The sequence below is a fragment of the Chlorocebus sabaeus genome, chromosome 27, assembly GCF_047675955.1.
Source record: "Chlorocebus sabaeus isolate Y175 chromosome 27, mChlSab1.0.hap1, whole genome shotgun sequence".
Taxonomy (NCBI): Eukaryota; Metazoa; Chordata; class Mammalia; order Primates; family Cercopithecidae; genus Chlorocebus; species Chlorocebus sabaeus.
In genome coordinates, this window is record NC_132930.1 from 29,267,070 (window position 1) to 29,286,490 (window position 19,421).

Below are 19,421 nucleotides of genomic sequence, written 5' to 3' on the forward strand. Positions count from 1 at the left end.
CAATGATTTCTCATAAAGGACCCAAAAAGCACAGGCAACAAAAGCAAAAATAGAGAAATGAAATTGCAGCAAACTAAAAAGCTTCTGCACAGCAAAAAACAAAAACAACAACAAAAACACAGTGAAAAGATAACCCACAATTGGGAGAAAATATTTGCAAACTGTACATCTGATAAGGGGTAATATCCAAAATATACAAGAAACTCAAATAGCTCAATAGCAAGAAAACAGATAACTCGATTTAAAAAATGGGCAAAGCACCTGAACAAGCATTTCTCAAAAGATGACATACAAATGACCCATAGGTTCCTGAAAAAACAGTCAACATCCCTAATCATCAGGGAAATGCAAATTAAAATCACAGTGATCTATCACTGCACATCTGTTAGAATGGCTATTAGACAAAAGACAAAAGATAACAAGTATCCTAAAGGTGCAGGGAAAAGGGAACCTGGGTATACTGTTATTGGGAATGTAAATTATAATAGTACAGCTATTTTAGAATACAGCATGGAGGATCTCAAAAAACTCAGAATTACCATACGATCCAGCTATCCCATAGCATTTCTATGTCATCAACACATTAAATTTACCCATTCAGTTATTCATGTCCCAAACTAATTCATCCTTAATTTTTTCTTTCCCTCATGTCCCTATTCAGTGTACCAAACTATACTGATTCTGTTTTCAATTATATCCAGAAACTGACTACCTGTATTTCCACTCCAGGCCATGCCACCATTGTTTCTCACCTGGACTGCTGTGACGGCCCCTCTCATGTGTTCCTTTTCCTCTCTTGCTCCCTAGCAGTTCATCCTTTACATAGCAGGCAGATCACACAAGTCCCATATTCCCTAGAGTGGCTTTCTGGCAAAGAGACTGAAATCTAAATCCCTTACCCCAGCTATAAGGCTTCACATACTGCCTACGGTAGCCCCCGACTTTATCCATGAAAATGTCTCCCCGAAGTCTCTCCTGGCTCGGCATGTTTCAGCAGTCACACCCTTCTTTCTGTTCCTTAATGATGCCACGTTCATTCCCAGCTTGGGGTATTTGCACAAGCTGTTTCCTCCACTCGAGGTGCCCTTTACCCTGGTCAGTTCCTTCTTGTAATGTAAACTCCTGCTTAACTTCTTTTCTTAGAGATCTCTTTCCTGACCTCTCAACCTACTCACTTTCTATTCTGCCAGCTGGTTTTAATGTTTTCTCCTGGTTCAACAACACTTACTCATGTGGGATATGTTCTTATTATTTGGTAACTTGATGTTTTCTTTGTTGAGGTGTAAGCTGCATGAGAACAGAGGCTTTGCCTTTCTCAGTTACCACTGTGTTGCCAGCACATAGAAGCATGTCTAGAACATAATAGGTTCTCAGTATATAATTGCTAGATCTATGAATAAAAGTGTTGTGCTATGAATAAAAGTGTTGTGCTTAAGGTTGTCCCTTCCCATCTTATTTTACTCTCCAACAAGTAAATAAAATATGCATTCTATTCCCACTTTTGGAGATAAGGTAATGGAGTGTTCAACTGATTAAACCAACTGTTGAACTACGATTGTGTATTTCTCCTGCCTGTTTCAAACTTAGGGATGCCATCACTCATGATAAACGTGTAGGAGAAAGAACTTCAAAAAACATGTTGCTGATCTTTGTGTATGAGTCTATTTATATCTTAAATACTTTCAATTAAAGTTCTGAAAATTCCTAGAAAGCATGCTTTGTTATTCCATTTAAATGGTTAGCCTGGTTAGACTAACCCTGAGACTGGCGGGAATGGGGAAGAGTTCTAGAAGAGAATGAGTTTCCATTCAATGTGTTTCAGTCTGTGAGTCCAGGAGTGCTTCTTTCTTTAGTGTAGAAGAACATCATTTCCTGTGTAGTTTTGTTGGGAATTATCAGTTTCAACTAGAATTATTGCAGCTGTCAGAATAAGAAGCCAAAAGACCTGTCTCAGATTTAAAATATGGCCCCATCTGTGCTAAATCTCACAGATACAATATTTATGTTTATACAGAACAAACAAAAATAAACAAAAAACTCTAGGAGTATAAATTAAGAGTGTAAACAAATCCTAAAAACTGCCTAAGGCACTTAAGAATTCAGGAAAACCGCTTTTTCAGAGAAGGCAAGCCTGTAGTTTTCTGGCTTCCACAGCAACTGCCTCTATCCCAGTGTCTTAAAGGGAAAGTACTTTGTGAAAATTGCAAATCCTTGCCATTGTTCTGGCTATTAACTTTTAAAAAGTTGATTGGTAGGGAGATGGTTGTATTAGCCTTGTTGAAATATGAAGAAACTGAGGCACTTCTTTCTCTTAGGACAAGACAGCAAATTAGTTTTGGAGCTCTGTTGCCTGGAGGCAATGTAGAGGGCTTAAGATTTGTGGTTTCTAGGCTACTGTGTTTTAAAGGAGACAATTATGTATCCTCATTTCCAGATACCTGAGCCCGTGCGCTGTACAGAAAATGTAGCCAGTTTTAAGAAACAGCTTATTTTCTACCTCTAAGCCCATGAAGAATACATTTATCCCTGACAAAATAGTGTTGTCCCCAGGTGGTGGTAAATCGTCAAGTCTGTTTAGAATCAGGGTCAGCTTCTCACATGAGCCTTTCCCCCGTGTAGCCTTCCTGAATCTGATTAACACCATGTCAGGGAGTTGTCTGATGTCTGACCTTGAGCAGCATACTTCCCTCTCCCCACCTCCTTTTTTTGGGAATCATTCATTTTGTACAGCCTCGGGCCCTGAGGTTCCTTCCCAGCAGGCTGGAGTGCACTCGCAAGTTCCCTTTATTGGTATCCGAAGGGTTTCAGACCCAGTGACCTGTCATCTGTCTTCTCACCTGCTTACATGCTGATTCACTGATGAGCTGGCATCACAGGCCCCGCCTCCCTCTGAATGGTCTGTGAGGTTGCAACTGCTTCTGGAGAGGGGATGCCGAGCCGAACCAGAGCTGGGATACTACAAGTGTGAACCGGCAGCCTATCTGTTGCCACAGAAGAACTTGGTCACCACACTGAGAAGCCGTGTTTTCTCACCTCCCTGTTACTGTTGTAGCTGTATCTGGCTTCTCTAGCATTTTAAAGGAATTTCTGATTGAGGCGCTAACAGCTAATTCCACAGGAGTTGTAAGGCAGCCTGTGCATAAACTGAGACAGAAGTTTCTCCTGAGAGACTGTCTTTTTTATATTATTATTATTGGCAAAGACTTCTGGCTCTCCTCAGAGGAATACCTTGTTGCTTAAGATGAGTGGCTGTAGAAAGCGGTGTAAACGGGAAATATTGAAATTTGCCCAGTACCTTCTCAGACTATTAACAGGTTCTCTTCATACAGGTAATGACTTTTTTTTTTTTTTTTTTAAATAGAGGCTAGTGGAGCATGGTAATGAAGTTGAAATGGAATAGGAAAGACTCACTATTTCTTTGTTGTGATTATTTTTAATGTTGTCAATAAAATGCAACTGTATTTGCTGAGATTTATGTTTCTAAAAATGTGTGCAGTGCAGCTCTTTTGGGGGTAGAACTGAATTCTGTGGATGTATTTTTTTTATGTCTTCAAGGCAGTGTTGTTGGTAAATTTCAGGAAACAGTATCTGCAGAGTAGAAAGATTTTTTTTTTTTTTTTTTTTTAATACATGATCGTGCAAGGGGTTTTTCTCTTCTTTCCTGCTTGCTGCAGTTTACTGGAAAAGCACACAGATTTTCTTCCTGCAGATATTTAGAAATTCTCTAGAACTCTTTGATTATTATAATCCACAGATTATTTCCAGTGTGTTTGATCATAGGGCTTGGCTGTGAAAGAGTTAAGGGTATTTCTTTTGGATCTCTGAGTTCCTTGCAAATTGTGAGCAAAATATGAAAACAGCTGTAGAGTAAAATGTCCATGCGAGGTTTGATATTTGTTTCATTGCAGTGGATTTCAATGTTTAAAAATTTGCACGATTGAAATAGAAACTCTATTTAAATCTTAAGTGTTGATAGCAAGAAAATATTTTTAAAATGTTCCAAAATTATGAGGCTAAACCAACAGTTTTGTTGCCCATGAAATTCCTAGGCAATGCTGTCATTAAGTTAGTGACAGGTGGGACCAAAATTACTTGACACTGATAATATATATATTTTTAACAGATCATCAAACTTCTGAGAGACAAATCTTGGTTAATAGAACACCATACTTTGATTCTGGTCGTAAAGAACTGTTGTGAGCTTTATTTTTCAAATACTGACCTGTATTTGTCTTCTTTAAATGAAGAGAAAAAAAAGAGTAAAGAAACTCACACACTGTAAATAAGTAAGGATGATGTCAGGATGATGTGCCATTTATGATATCATGTCACATTTGACAATGAGCAAGAGGTGATGTGCTGATATAAAGCTGAGAGATGAATTTGAGCAACATTTTACCTAAGAAAGTCAAGTCTTCACGATAATTAACAAAACTGCATATGCAATTATGTTAGTGTAATAAGGGAAAACCATTTTAAGAGAATAACTGACAATCAAATGATTTTAGAGAGCCTCATTAAATATTAATAGATATTAAGAGGATTGTTAATATCCTAATGTTAATTTCCTGTTAATATCCGCATTTTAATCTTTAGGTAATGTGAATTGTGGTGACTTTGGATATTCTTTAAGGAATAATCGTTGAGAGTCTGTATCTGACTTTTGCCAGCTCAGAGCTCTGTGGTGGTTCTCATGCGGTCTTCACCTTTAGATTACAAATGTTTAGTCCCATCACTATGACTTTGACGTTACCGGCGTATTAGCTTTCAACATTCAAGTAAGGATGATGTACCATTTATGGTATCATGGCACATTTGAAAATGAGCAAGAGGTGATCTTTTACCTTGCCATGAAACTAGAGAAATATTTTATAAAAGAAAGCTTTCCATGAGGTTTCCATGGTTGTCTGTCCTTTTCTCTCTGATAGGGCAATCCTAAGGTTCTGTTTCTGACTGGATTTAGGTGCCGTTTTCTGCCTGTCTAGCTCATTCTGTTTGTTGAATAGTTTTCTTAAACTTTTGATTTCAAAGAATTTTACGAAAATGGTAAGTGGTTGTGAAGCTGTAAACCATAAGTATTAAATCCAAATTACTGTGGTTGGTACTTTATCACTGGATGGTACTTTATTATATGGAAATTATGGAAAGCTAGTATAGCAGCAATATTTTAAGCTTTATTCAATGCATATTTAGAAATCACTTTAAGTGGCATTGCTTTCTTTTTGAACCGCAGGAGAAACAAAAAGAAGCATAGCATCTTTGAACTTTGAGAACAAGGACCGACAGATTATCATAAAGTAGTAACATAGATTTATGACCTGAGAAATGTGATTACAGCAACCTGTTTCTTGTAAAAATTCTTTTCGGCTCAGTCTCTAATACTAAATTTTGTGATATCCAGCCAGAATCTTTACAACTCCTCAAAAATGCTACTTGGAAAAGTCAATTTATGCATTTGCTAGATGCTCTGGTAATATACACCAGTGATATTGCAGAGTCTAATGTAAAATTCATTAGGACATTTTCAAGTCCCTTAGCTAAGTAATTAATGAAGAAGTTGGAAACAGAGTTGAACTAGCTTAAAAAATTTCCTTTAAAGTTGGATATGCAGGCAGCTGCTAACCGTATCCTGAACAATCAGCATGCATCTTTATAGTTATCAAAAATTTAAAACAGCACGAACATGTCTTGGGTGATTTTATTCTTTTTACCAACAATCCCTTTATTTTTGTTTTTTTGGTCAATCATGTTATCTGAGGAAATAGTGATTTTGTTTTACATTTGAAAACGGGTTAATTCTGAAATATATAATTTTATTTTTGGCAGCTGCTTCTCATTTGATACCAAAATGGGCCATTTATATAAACATAGAACATTGGAAGTGCAAAGAAACTTTTGTGGATACAAACTTTCCTTCAATTTGTCTTATTAGTGTTATCACAAGTCAGAGAAAAGCAGTCTCCTTTTGTGAGAGCTTTTCATGTAAGTTTTGGCAATGCCTAGGATTGTTTACAAATTAAAAATTTAATTTGATTTCTAAAATAATTTTTTTAAAGAGTACAGATTCAAAGGTAAAGATTTGTCCAGCTAAAATAAGATACATCTATTTTCCCTGAAACTCCCTACATGTTTTTTATCATGGCAAATCACTTCTCAAAGAGTGTATTTTACAAACATATGTAATGTCTGTATTAATCATAAAAACACAAGCATTTAAAAAATTTATTTGTTATGTATAGTAAATCACAGAAATCCATATGCAAATATTACAAGTTAATGACCTCAGTTCATTGTAGGATGAAGTATCCTATTTTCTTCTCTGTTTGAGACCTGCCTCTTGATGTACCATATTATATTCAATTCTAGATGGTGCTCATGCTACCCAATATATTCTTGTACACCTAAATAAATGGAAATAAGTCTTAGGATTGCTCCAAGAATATGACGCTTCTATCAGTGGGCAATTTGTGTATCATAGGAACCCATACAACATCCCACTGAGAAGGATGAATGTTATTACAGATATCATGTTTTTGAACTGTTTCTTCTTTATGTGCAAAATTTAGTATTGTCATGTTTTAGGGTACTTATTTGAAGGTTGTTTTGACATTTTTCAATATTCTGTACATTGTTTGCTTGAAAAGTCAAGACCTGAACACATTTTTCTATTAGCAAGAATTCCCCAAATATATGTGTGAGGTGGTTATTGCCTGGAGCTCTGTTTCAGGCTTCAGGCCTGAAAGTTATAGGCATGTCCAAGTTCAATTCTCCACCTAAGGGAAGCAAAAGCAATTTAAACCCAAAACACTGAATTGCTGTTTAACTACTGGGTTAAAGTATTTCAAATTTTGTGAAATTATATTATTAAAAGCAGGAGGTAAGAATTCATCATTCCATCAAGTAGAGAGTTTTAGATTAAAGGATGAGAGAGATGGTGCACATTCGACATATGTTTCACAAGTTTTCATTGAGTGGTTTCCAGCCTTAAACTTGACATCACTGAAGGTATTGTGGGACAAGTCACCACAGGCTAGACATATAAATACTTACTTTTCTTTTTGAGATAGAGTCTCGCTCTGTCGCCTAGGCTGGAGTGCAGTGGCGCGATCTCAGCTCACTGTAACCTCTGCCTCCCGGGTTTTAAGCAATTCTCTCTGCCTCAACCTCCCGAGTAGCTGGGATTACAGGCGCTCACCACCAAGCCCCAGTAATTTTTGTATTTTTAGTAGAGACGAGGTTTTGCCATGTTGGCCAGGCTGGTCTTGAACTCGTGACCTCAGGTGATCCACTCACCTTGGCCTTCCCAAGTGCTAGGGTTATAGGCATGAGCCACCATGCCCGGCCTTAAATATTTTTGTATACTACATTTTTGAAGTCTGAAGAGAAGGTAAGAGGTGATCCTAAGCAAAATCAGAGACTTGACAAAGTTTTTTTCTGGCCATGTGCCCTTCCATTTTCCGTTCTCTTCTTCCCCCCTGGAGATGGTAGAACAGAGAATTATATTTCCAACCTCTCTCCCCTGTGTATTCTCTCATCCCCCAGCCAGCCACATTTATACATAGGGCAGACACATCTCACACAAAGGATGTGCCCCTAAAGACTTCACATAAATACACACTAGCAAAATTCAAGCTGAATCTTGGCTAAATAAATAAATAAAATAAAATAAAACAAAATAAAATAAAATGATGACAGGATTTTCTATTTCCCAGTTCAAGTGGCCCTGGCATGTGGCAGTCAAATAGTTTATATTCTCTTGACCTGCCTGCTCTGAAATTATGCTATTCCTGATTTTTTTCAACTTTTTAATCGATTCTTTCCAATTTTGCTGATAAAACAAGATTATATTTCATATAGCATCATGTAAAATTTGCATTATTCAAATGCATATAAAATACCACCATGTTACACTGTTTTCTTGTGCTGTTTCTTCCATTGAAATCTATTCTCAAGCAAAAAGAAAGCAAAGAAAAATGATGTTTACACTTGACTGCCAATGAATTTATGGCACTGTTACTTTTCCCAACAGAGTTTACATTTTAAACTTTATCAGGATAATTATTTTGTCCTGTTTAAGTTTATAATCAGGATTAAAGGGACATTTGTGGAGAATTCATGGTCTTGCTTAATCTTCTTATAATCTGTCATTTCTGCCAAATCTGATTACAGGGTCCCTGATTAAACAGACAAAACACTTATATATATAGGTAACTGGTTGCCGTCTTGAATTTCAGAAAGAAATTTGCATGTTAATGTTTTATTACATTGCAAATTATGTTCTTTTTCCTATAATTAGCATATTAGGTAAGCTTGCAGGGTTAAAAAAAGCCTCTTCTTTCCCAAAGAAGACTGTTTTTATCATTGTCATAACTTTAAAGTAGTAAGTGGACTGATCTCATAGTCTTAGACGTGGTAAACTCTTAAAACTCACTTGTTTACTGATTGGCTAAACTAATCAATATGTTGCACATGGTTTAAAGGGAAGAGCTCATATTTGTAGAAAGAGCTGCATTTGGCCCTGTGCCGTGGCTCACACCTGTAATTCCAGCACTATGGGAGGCCGAGGCGGGTGGATCACCAGGTCAGGAGTTTCAGGCCAGCCTGACCAGTATGGTGAAACCCCTTCTCTACTAAAGATATGAAAAAATAGCTGAGCATGGTGGCGGGCGCCTGTAGTACCAGCTACTCAAGAGGCTGAAGCAGGAGAATCGCTGGAATCCTGGAGGCAGAGGTTGCTGTGAGCCAAGATCATGCCATTGCACTCCAGCCTGGGCAACAGGGTGAAACTCTGTCTCAAGAAAAAAAAGAAAAGAAAAGCAAAGAAAAGAAAAGCTGCATTTGCCCCTCTTGCTAAAGGTAATCAGAGCTTTCTTACCAGAAATTTTAGCGCTTACAAATCAGTGCATCGTTTAAGTACTTAAAGAAATGTTTAAGTTTCATGATACAAGACAAAGACTAGAGGATATTATACATTGATTGTGATCTGTATTAGTTCTGTTTCTGACAGGAATGAGATCTTACACTCCAGAAAAGAATGTGATAAAGTGACTCTGTATTGGAGCAATAAGGAGTCATGTGTATTCTCCAGCTGGTAACAGTAAACTATTGAAGAGGCAAGAGATAGGAACCACTTCCAGAGCCTGGAGAGGAAAACTGTGTCCAGAAAGCTTCCAGAGTGGCGGCCTTGAGTACAGGAATAGAACCTACCCACAGAGGCCTGATCGGAAGAAAGCTCAGGGAAGAAAAAAATGCTGCTCTCATTTTTCTCCTACTTTCAGAGTTTCTGCTACAGCTTCCATTGTCTGACCCCATCCTAGAAACCTGCAGGAAAGCTACTCTAAGCAGGAGAAATATGTTCATAGCAGTATTGATTATTTTATATTCACTCACCACTGGTATAACCACTGACTGGGCTTTTTTATTTAAAATTTGTCACAGTGGTCATGTTGCTTCCCCTCAAAAGATATTGAAGGTGGCATGAGCAAGCTCATCATATCTCTGGGTCATGCAGAGGTTCCTATCATTCTACCACATCGTTCACTATCATTGTTTATCTTTTACTTTGACCGTAAAACTCCTCTCCAATATTTCTCTGTATATTTTTTTTTACATTCCAGAAGTAAAGCAAACCTATACGTTCAAACAGATTGACTCTGTATTCCAAGAGAATGTCATTATGATCAGCTAAATTAAATGATATTTGAAACTAATGTGATGTTTGTTATTATGGGAAGATGTTATTACAACTCAGTGAGATGTTGCTGTGGTTTGTGTTTGTTAGGCACGTTGACATCTATGTTACTCTGTTTTGCATTGCTGTAAAGGAATACCTGAGGCTGGGTAATTTGTAAAGACAAAAGATTTACTTGGCATATGGTTCTGCAGGCTGTACAATTATTGCACCAGTATCTGCCTGGCTTCTGATGAGGCCTCAGGAAGCTTACAATCATGGTGGAAAGTGAAAGGCGAGCAGATGTGTCACATGGCAAGAGAGGAAGCTAGATGAGGGGAGGTCCCAGATTCTTTTTAACAATCAGATCTGTCAGTAACTCATTGCATTGGGGAGGGCACCAAGTCATTCATGAGGGATCTATCCCCATGATCCAAACACCTCCCACCAGGCACCATCTCCAACACTGGGCATCACATTTCAACATGTGATTTGGAGGGAACAGAACATCCAAACCATATCAACAGCTTTTCTTGGATGAAGTTTGTTTTCTCTCCAACACTGTTTTTCTAGTCTTGGGATATTTTTGTGGGCTTGGGAAGGTAAGATCTGAGGAGCTTCCCTTAACTGTGGAAGAAAAGTCCAACTGACCATGACAGAGGTCATCATTGAGGTGTGTGTGTGTGTGTGTGTGTGTGTGTATGTACAATATATACACACATATGTACAATGTATATACACACACATATACATATATATGCAATATAAACTAATTTTGCCAACAAATCAGTTTTTAGCAAGTCCCTGCAAAATATGGCTCTATGCCTAACATTATCTATTTCTCCTGCCTAATAGAGATATAGCAGTGGTATCAGGATGTCCCAAGATATTCTTTATTTGGGGCTAATGTTCACTTTATGTTTTTAGAGGAGGACAAATAAAGCCCTGCAGTGAATCAACATATAATAATGGCTGAGGATGGCCAATGAATCATTATTTTCCAACTTCAGGAAGAACAAATGTGAGAGTAGGACTGAATGAGTAGCCAGGGTGGGCATAGAAGGACTGTGCCAAGGTTTAGCATAAGGGAGCATTTCATCATTGTATATATCATCATAAAAAGCATTTCGTCACTTGACACCCTTCTTTACTTGTCTCATATCCGGACTATCAGGCTTTGTTTTGCTTCCTCTGTCTTTTCATCATAGTCTCAATGACAATAATACACATATGTTACATTATAACTGAAAAAAGTTTATATTCTGAAAATGTGTTCCAGGAGAGCTGTTTTCTCTGCTCAACCCCCAGTCATTCTTCTGAGACGCAACAGCACAGCATAGAGCTGTGTCAGAATTCCAGCTTTATTCCTAACCCCACAATTGGGAAGACCAGTTAGATGACCCCTCTAAGCTGGGTCATCGCATCTGCAAAATGGGGATCTTTGTATAATTATTTCTGTTGCTGGCACACATTTAACAAATTTGTCACTATTACTGATCTGGTATCTATAGGATGTTCTGTTAGTTTTATTCAAATTAAATTTTCACTAAAGATAATTGAAATACCTAATCATTATATGGTTCCTGGTAATTAGGAATAAATAGAAACCAACCTATATAAATGACTGCAATTTTTAAACTCACTTGCCTTTAATTTTATTAGTTTTCAATAACTATAATAGCCATTTATTCATTCAACCAACATTTATTAAGTGATTGTTAAGAGCTGAATCTCGTGGTTCTGCTGAGCTATTTCTTCATGATTCCCAATTGCCCTGTGTCAACCTGCCAGTACAGCAAATAAATATGAAGCAGTTAACTCAGCCAACCAACATATGCTAAGATTTCAAAAAGCAGAGGAAAACTATCTCTTGCTATTTCAGTCAAGGACAGTTTTAGGCAAGGACAATGGGCAAGGTAGGTGAAGCAACGAGACTGTAAAATATATTCCTCTGAAAAAATTAGAAAGAAAGAGGCTTATGAGAGGGGAGCCAAGCAGGAAGGGTGAGGAAGCAGCTGGGGAGAGAGAGGATTAGTGGGATTATTTGTAGGAACAGGGAGTTTTGCTAAAAAGCTAAATTGTCCACACAATCCAGATTGCTGCAGAAACTACCGGCCAAGCCCCAACAGAGGGTCCTGTTGTCTGTCTGGAGCAATATTTCCATGGCTTTTTGAGTGGTCAGGTAGGAAATATTGCATTTTATCAATTAAACACCTGTTCAGATCCTATTTTCTTTCCTTGGAACCCTGCTTCATTCTGTGATGTATATTGATTTATTTTCTTTTCGAGCTCTGATAGTACAAGTTATCTGTCCCATATTGTTCAGCATTTAATTACTAGTCAACCCTGTATATTGAACAGATTCAGGTGTTCAAGTTGTATCTCAGGTAGATCAGGATCTTCTAAATGACAGAAAACCTAGTTCAGTATCTCATCACTGAAATGCTTGAACCAGCAGTATTTTGGTTTTTGGACGCTTCTGGATTTTGGAATATTTGCAGAATATATACTGGTTCAGCATTCCTAATCTGAAAATTTGAAATCCAAAGTGCTCCACTGAGCATTTCCTTTGAGTGTCCATTGAGCATTCAGAAAGGTTCAGATTTTGGAGCAGTTTGGATTTCATATTTTTGAATTAGGGATACTCAACCAGTAATACTTAATTATCCAGCCGAACCCAAACACAGTGTTTACTGCACAGTAGTTGCTTTAAAATATAGATTATTTCCTTATGGTGTTGCGAGAGGATATCATAAATAAATATGTGTCTTTGCCCATATAATTTAATGTGTTCATTTCTGCATCACATTATTAGACTTAAGCTATACTATTGAGTATCTCACAGGGAGCCTAGCCCAAAGTACCAAACCTAGGTTGTGCTGGGGCTAAGGTATAAAACCAGATTTATTAGAATCTAAACTACATCTTTGTTTGACTACATAGTTTTCCCCTGTCAAATTCAAATTCACCCTTAAGAGCTGTGTGATTACTTTAATTCTCAGCTCAAATATCACCTAGTGAGACATCTCCTGACCATCCAATCCAAAAGAACCCCTCCCACACATATTTTCATATTATCATTGTTTTGAAATTTCTTTTACCGAGAGGGTCACCAAAACTGGGACATTTTTGAGAGTAAAAAGAGGCAATCTTAATAATCACAGCAGGAAAACAGGCATAAATCCAAACTGTCCCAGACAAGCTGGGAGGCATGGTAGTCTTCTCCATAAAAATTATCATGACCTAAAATAACAGTATATTTACAAATGTCTATAAAGGTAGAATATACACTTTTTAAAATAATTATGGGTTTTTTGCTGTTTATTGTTGTAATCCGGTGCCTAGACCATACTGGTGCACAGTCAATGTTCATTACATAGTCACTGGAAGTACTACAAATTGAACACCAGTGCTTTTAAGGGGACAGAGCTACACCATCTCCTGCCTGTTTCTTTGCATATCTTTTCCACAGTTGGTAGAATTGTGACTTCCTAATCACTTCTGATCTTGGCTACTTCAGCTGCTCATTCTAATCTCTGTTATGATTCTGCTGTTCTACCTCTACCTGGTACTTCTTCCAATTATAAAAGTAGTTATAGATAATTGAGATTATTATAAATAATTGGAAGTGTGAATTCTCTCTAACTGTACTCAGAGGAGGTGTAACTAAATGGGGTAGGTCCTGTATATTTGCTCATTTATTTAAAAAGTCATGTATCTTATGGTTGATTTATGTATAAATGTCAATGTATTTATATTTTCTCATTTTTCTACAGGGAACATAGTATATGTATAATGGTTGAATTTTAATGTTTTTTAAATTAAAAAATACATAGTTATATCTCTATACATTAAACTAATAAATTAATATTAGAAATGTATAGGTTTCTCCCATCTTCAACTATGGTAAAATTACTGGAAACAAAAAGATACAGCCTTGGCTGTACTATCATTTTAGAGATTTTACACGCACACACAAACATATTACCGTGCTTTGAGTAAAGTATTACCAGGCTTTAAGTTGATCTGTTCTCTAGCTACAGTTTTCTTCTCCTGGAGAAAGTAGTAAATTTTCTGGGCTCAATATTATTACCTCTACAATGGGAAGATTTTTATTTTGCAAGGTCACCAGATTAGGATAAGTGACTCAATGCCTGCCAAATCAGTCACGTTCCTGTTCTATAATATGTTAAGATACATAGAGCCTGTTTTATGATAAGAGATACAAAAAGAATTTCGTAATCATCTTGTAATTCCCTGAGCCAAACAAAAGTCAAAAGGCTTTAAAGAGCTAGGAAGCCAGTTCTATAAAAAGCTTTTAGAACTTTAAAGATCAGTTTTATGCTGTGTCTACTGAATTCTCCCAAGGGAAACTATATAGCCAAGGGCTGGGCATGTTCCCAAATCCATGCAAATGTTCCCTCCAATGATGCCCTCCTAGCCTGTCTTCAAGTAAAAGCACAAACCCTGAACTTGGAAGGCTGAGAAGCTCTTTTGCACTCAAAGTGGTACAAGTCCTGAACACAATGGCAACAATATAGACAACATTATGTTTATCATGTCACTCATGTAAAGATTTTTTTGTGTCAGAATATATTATTGGATCATAGACACGTTACATCTCTATGGATCTTAAAAATCATTTGGTCTGGCTGGGCGCAGTGGCTCACACCTGTAATCCCAGCACTTTGGGAGGCTGAGGCAGGCAGATCACGAGGTCAGGAGATTGAGACCATCCTGGCTAACATGGTGAAACCCCGTCTCTACTGAAAATACAAAAAAATTAGCCAGGCATTGTGGCGGACACCTGTAGTCCCAGCTACTCTGGAGGCTGAGGCAGGAGAATGGCGTGAACCCGGGAGTTGGAGCTTGCAGTGAGCCGAGATCACACCACTGCACTCCAGCCTGGGCGACAGAGCGAGACTCCATCTCAAAACAAAAACCAAACCAAAACAAACAAACAACAACAAAAAAATCATTTGGTCTGCTTTCTTTATTTTCAGAAGAGACAACTGAACCTGAGTTATTCAAGTGATATTACCAAGGTTATAACACCTAATTGGTTCGTGTACTGATTATTACTCTCCCATTCCACAAGCACATTATTCTCACAACCTTACATTGTGAAAAGCGCCTCAGGTGGTGGCTTGGTGGGGTAGAAACACTTAGACTTGGCAGACAAAATGATCTGAACTTTTATCTTCGCACCATCACATCTTAGCAGGTGACCTTGGACAAGTTCATATTCCCCCCATGATACCAGTTTCCTCATCAGAAAAAATAAAGCAATCCCAATTCAAGGTGCCACTGAGTACTTTTACAAGCCAGCATTTGTAAGAACAGTGACTGGAATCAGTACTCATTCAAATAGCACTAAGTCCTATTTCGGATACTTATATATCAGTGTAGTGTATTATTTTAAATTCCTTAGAAAATGTTAAAATGTGTTCACTTTCTATTGATTTTAAAATGTTCCAAATTAGGTAAAACATATGACTCAAAGACCTCCTTCATAAATGATAATATTATAAATTAATATACTTAAAGGGTTTTACTTAATTATGCTTTAATACTCTCCTGTCAAAAGATATTTTCCTACCCAAAAATGTCAGATGACTTGTATATTGCACAAATATGTGCAATGTATATTCTTGCTAACACTTTTTGAGTCTAAACTCCTTAATTTTCAAAAAATTTGTAATTAAGCTTTTTTCCCACCAAAAATAATATTAACTACTAATCTTGGCTTTTTCCTGGGATATGAAGTATAGTAAAAAATGTTTTACACTACAATAACATGTATACATTAGTTACTTCAGAAGCCAATATTAACAACTTACTCATTCTTTAAGTTATTTATGAAATATTATAAAAGCATAAGAGATTTGCATAGATGTTAAAGTCCTATTTTAAGGAAAGACAAACACATTTAATACATTTTATTATTTTATGTTTTAAGTCTTCAAGTATTACCAGTGAAATAAGATGTAGAGAATAATTTTATTATGAAATATGAATTTAAAAATTTCAGTTGGTATATAAATTTGAGCAGTGCACAAAGACTACCCTCTCAGAGTTTAGAATAAGAAAAGTAGTCATGGGAAGTGTGAAGTCTGTCCATTCCAGCTTCTAAAACATGCAAGAATTCAGGAACTTGCTGCTTCCTTTTATTTCATTTAATATGGTAGCAATATTTTTATTTTAAAGTAAGCATTTTCTGTGTGCTTTAGAGATTTATTTTTTTAATTTTTATTTTGGGTTTGGAGGTACATGTGTTGTATAAGTAAACTTGTGTCACTAGGGTTTGTTTTACAGAATTTCATAAGCCAGGTAGTAAGCCTGGTACCCAATAGTTATATTTTCTGCTCCTCTCCCTCCTCCAACCCTCCTCCCTCAAATAGGCCCCAGTATCTGTTGTTCCCCTCTTTGTGTTCATGAATTCTCATCATTTAGCTCCCATTTATAAGTGAGAACATGGGGTATTTGTTTTTCTGTTCCTGCTTTAGTTTGCTAAGGATAATGACCTCCAGCTTCATCCATGTTCCCACAAAAGACATGACCTTGTTTAAAGTAAGCATTTTTTTTTTTTTTTTTTTAAACTGGCAAGACAGTACACTATAGATCCTGATGTCTGTAGAACAACAAGTCTGTGCTTGAAATCTGGCTTCACTACCCCATCTGTACTAAAAATACAAAAAATTAGCTGGGCATGGTGGCCGGCGCCTGTAGTCCTAGCTTTTCGGGAGGCTGAGGCAGGAGAATGGCGTGAACCCGGGAGGCGGAGCTTGCAGTGAGCCGAGATCGCGCCACTGCACTCCAGCCTGGGCGGCAGAGCAAAACTCTGTCTCAAAAAAAACAAAAACAAAAACAAAAACAAACAAACAAAAACAAATAAATAAAAATAAAAGTAAAAAAAAGTCTGGCTTCACCAATCACTAGTCGTATGATCTTGGGCAAGTTACTTATCTGAGGTTCAGTGACCTTATGAATAAACTGGAGATAATGATAGTCCGACCTTCATGAGGTTTTTGTTAATAAAGGCAAATGACATGAAGACTTAAAATAGAGCCCGATACAATGTGTAATTGTTCAGTCACAAGTGTTTTTATTGTAATAATCTTCGTAATTTCAGCAAAGGTCTGTTGCGTCTTTCATATGTGCGGCACATTCAGAAGGTACTGTAAGGGCTTTTGAGATGCTTGAGGCAATAGCTGCGCCATAAAGGAGCTTAACATTTAGTGGAGAATCTAAAACATACAGGCATGCCTCATTGTATTGTGCTTTGCTTTATTGCACTTCTCAGATACTGCATTTTTTACAAATTGTAGTTTCGTGGCAACCCTGCGTTTTGCAACACTATCAGCGCCATTTTTCCAAAAACACATGTTCATTTCATGTTTCTGAGTCACCTTATGATCATTGTAATATTTCATAGTTTTTCATTATCATTATGTCTTTTATGACGATCTGTGATTAGTGATCTTTGAGGTTACTATTGTAACTGTTTTGGAGTGCCAGCAGCCTTACCTACGTAGGACAGGGAACATAATAAATGTTGTATGTGTTCTGACTGCTGCACTGACCAGCTATTCCCTATGTCTTTTCTTCTCCTTGGGCCTCCCTATTTCCTGAGACACAACAGTATTGCAATTAGTTCAATTAATAACTTTTTAATGGCCTCTAAGTGTTCAAGGGAAAGCAAGAGTTGCACGTCTCTCACTTTTAAATCAAAAGCTAGAAATAATCAAGCTTGGTGAGGAGGGCATGTCGAAAACCAATATAGCTGAAATCTCATGTCAAACTGTTAGTTAAGTTGTCACTGCAAAGGAAAATTTCTAGAACGAAATTAATATTGCTACTCTAGTGAAGACATGAATAATAACAAGGTGAAACAACTTTATTGCTGATGTAAAGAAAATTTTAGTGGTCCGGGTAAAAGATCAAACCTGCCACAACACCCTCTTAAGCCAAAGCCTAATCCAGAGGAAGTCTCTGATATAGTTCGGATATGTGTCCCTGCCCAAATCTCATGTCGAATTACAATCCCCAGTGTTGGAGGTGGGAGAAAATTGGATCATGGGGGTGGGTTTCTCATGAATGGTTTAGCACCATCCCCTTGGTACTGTTCTCACAATAGTGTGTGAGTTCTTGCAATATCTGGTCATTTGAAAGTGTGTGGCATTGGCCGGGCGTGGTGGCCCACGCTGTTAATCTCAGCCCTTTGGAAGGCCAACGTGGATGTAATCACTTGAGGTCAGGAGTTCGAGACCAGCCTGGCCAACATGGTGAAACCCTCTCTCTACTAAAAATACAAAATTTAGTTGGGCATGATTGTGCGTGCCTGTAATTCCAGACACTCAGGAAGCTGAGGTAGGTGAATCACTTGAACCCAGGAGGCAGAGGTTGCGGTGAGCCAAGATCGTACCACCACACTTCAGCCTGGGTGAAAGAGTGAGGCTCTGTCTCAAAAAAAAAAAAAAAAAAAAAAAAAAAAAGGTGTGTAGCATCCCCCTCCCTCACTCTCTCTTGCTCCTGCTTTTGCTCTGTCATGTGTCTGCTCCCACTTGGCCTTCTGCCATGAGTGGAAGCTTTCTGAGGCCTCCCCAGAAGCAGATGCTGCTATGCTCTCTGTACAGCCTGCAGAACCGTGAGCCAGTGAAACCTTTTTTCTTTGTAATTTATCCAGCCTCAGGTATTTCTTTACAGCAATGCAAGAATAGTCTAATGCAGACTCTAACTCTCTTCAATTCTATGCATTCTGAGAGAGATCGGGAAGCTGCCGAAGAAAGTTTGAAACTAGCAGAGGTTGGTTCATAAAGAAGTCATATCCATACCACAAAGTGCAAGGTTAAAGAGCAAGTGCTGATGTAGAAGCTTCAGTAGCTTATTCAGAAGATCCAGACAAGATCACTGATAAATGTTGTTGCTCTGAAAACCAAATTTTCAGTGTAGATGAAGAAGCCCCTGGCTGGGCATGGTGGCTCATGCCTGCAATCCTAACACTTTGGGAGGCCAAGGCAGGAGGATTGCTTGAGCCCAGGAGTTTGAGACCAGCCTGATCAACACAGTGAGACCTTGTCATTTTTTTAAAAAAATTAAAAATTAGCCTGGCATAGTGGCACATGCACGTTGTCCCAGCTACTCGAGACTGTACGTAGTCCCAGCTCCTTAGGAGACTGAGGTGGGAGGTTTGCATGAGCTAGGGAGATCAAGGCTTCAGTGAGCTATGATCATGCCACTGCACCCTACCTGGGTGACAAAGTAAGACCCTGTATCAAAAAACAAAAATAAAGAAAAAGACTTGTATTGGCAGAAGATGCCATCTAGGACATTTATAACTAGAGAGAAGAATTCAACGCCTGGCTTCAAAGCTTGAAAAGGGAGACTGACTCTCTTTTTAGGGGCTAATGCAGCTGATGGCTTTAAGTTGCAGCAAATGCTCCTTTATCATTGTAAAAATTCCAGGGCCCTTAATAATTATGCTAGATCTACTCTGTCTCTTCTCAATAATGGAACAACCAAACCTGGATGACATCACGTCTGTTTATAGCATGGTTTACTGTATATTTTAAGCCCAGTGTTGACACCTACAGCTTAGAAAAAAATGATTACTTTCAAAATGTTACTGCTCATTGACAATTCAAGAGCTCTGACGGAGATAGACAAAGAGATTAATGTTATTTTCATGCCTGCTAACACAACATCCATTCTTCAGCCCGTGGATCAAACAGTAATTTTGACTTCCAAGTCT

At 37.7% G+C, this 19,421-nt stretch overlaps 1 protein-coding gene across 3 annotated transcripts in view; it reads left to right on the forward strand.

Moving 5' to 3' along the window:
* Positions 1-19,421, forward strand: part of KCNIP4 (potassium voltage-gated channel interacting protein 4) — a 1,194,812-nt gene that overhangs the window by 247,705 nt on the left and 927,686 nt on the right. Inside the window, exon 1 of one of the 3 annotated variants that reach the window (XM_008017777.3) lies at positions 1,443-3,329. The exons of the other annotated variants lie outside the window; for them this stretch is intronic. Within the exon in view, the coding sequence (XP_008015968.1) occupies positions 3,242-3,329 (88 nt within the window). The 5' untranslated portion in view covers positions 1,443-3,241. Of the gene's footprint in view, positions 1-1,442; positions 3,330-19,421 lie in introns of those variants that run through there. 3 annotated transcript variants of the gene reach the window in all.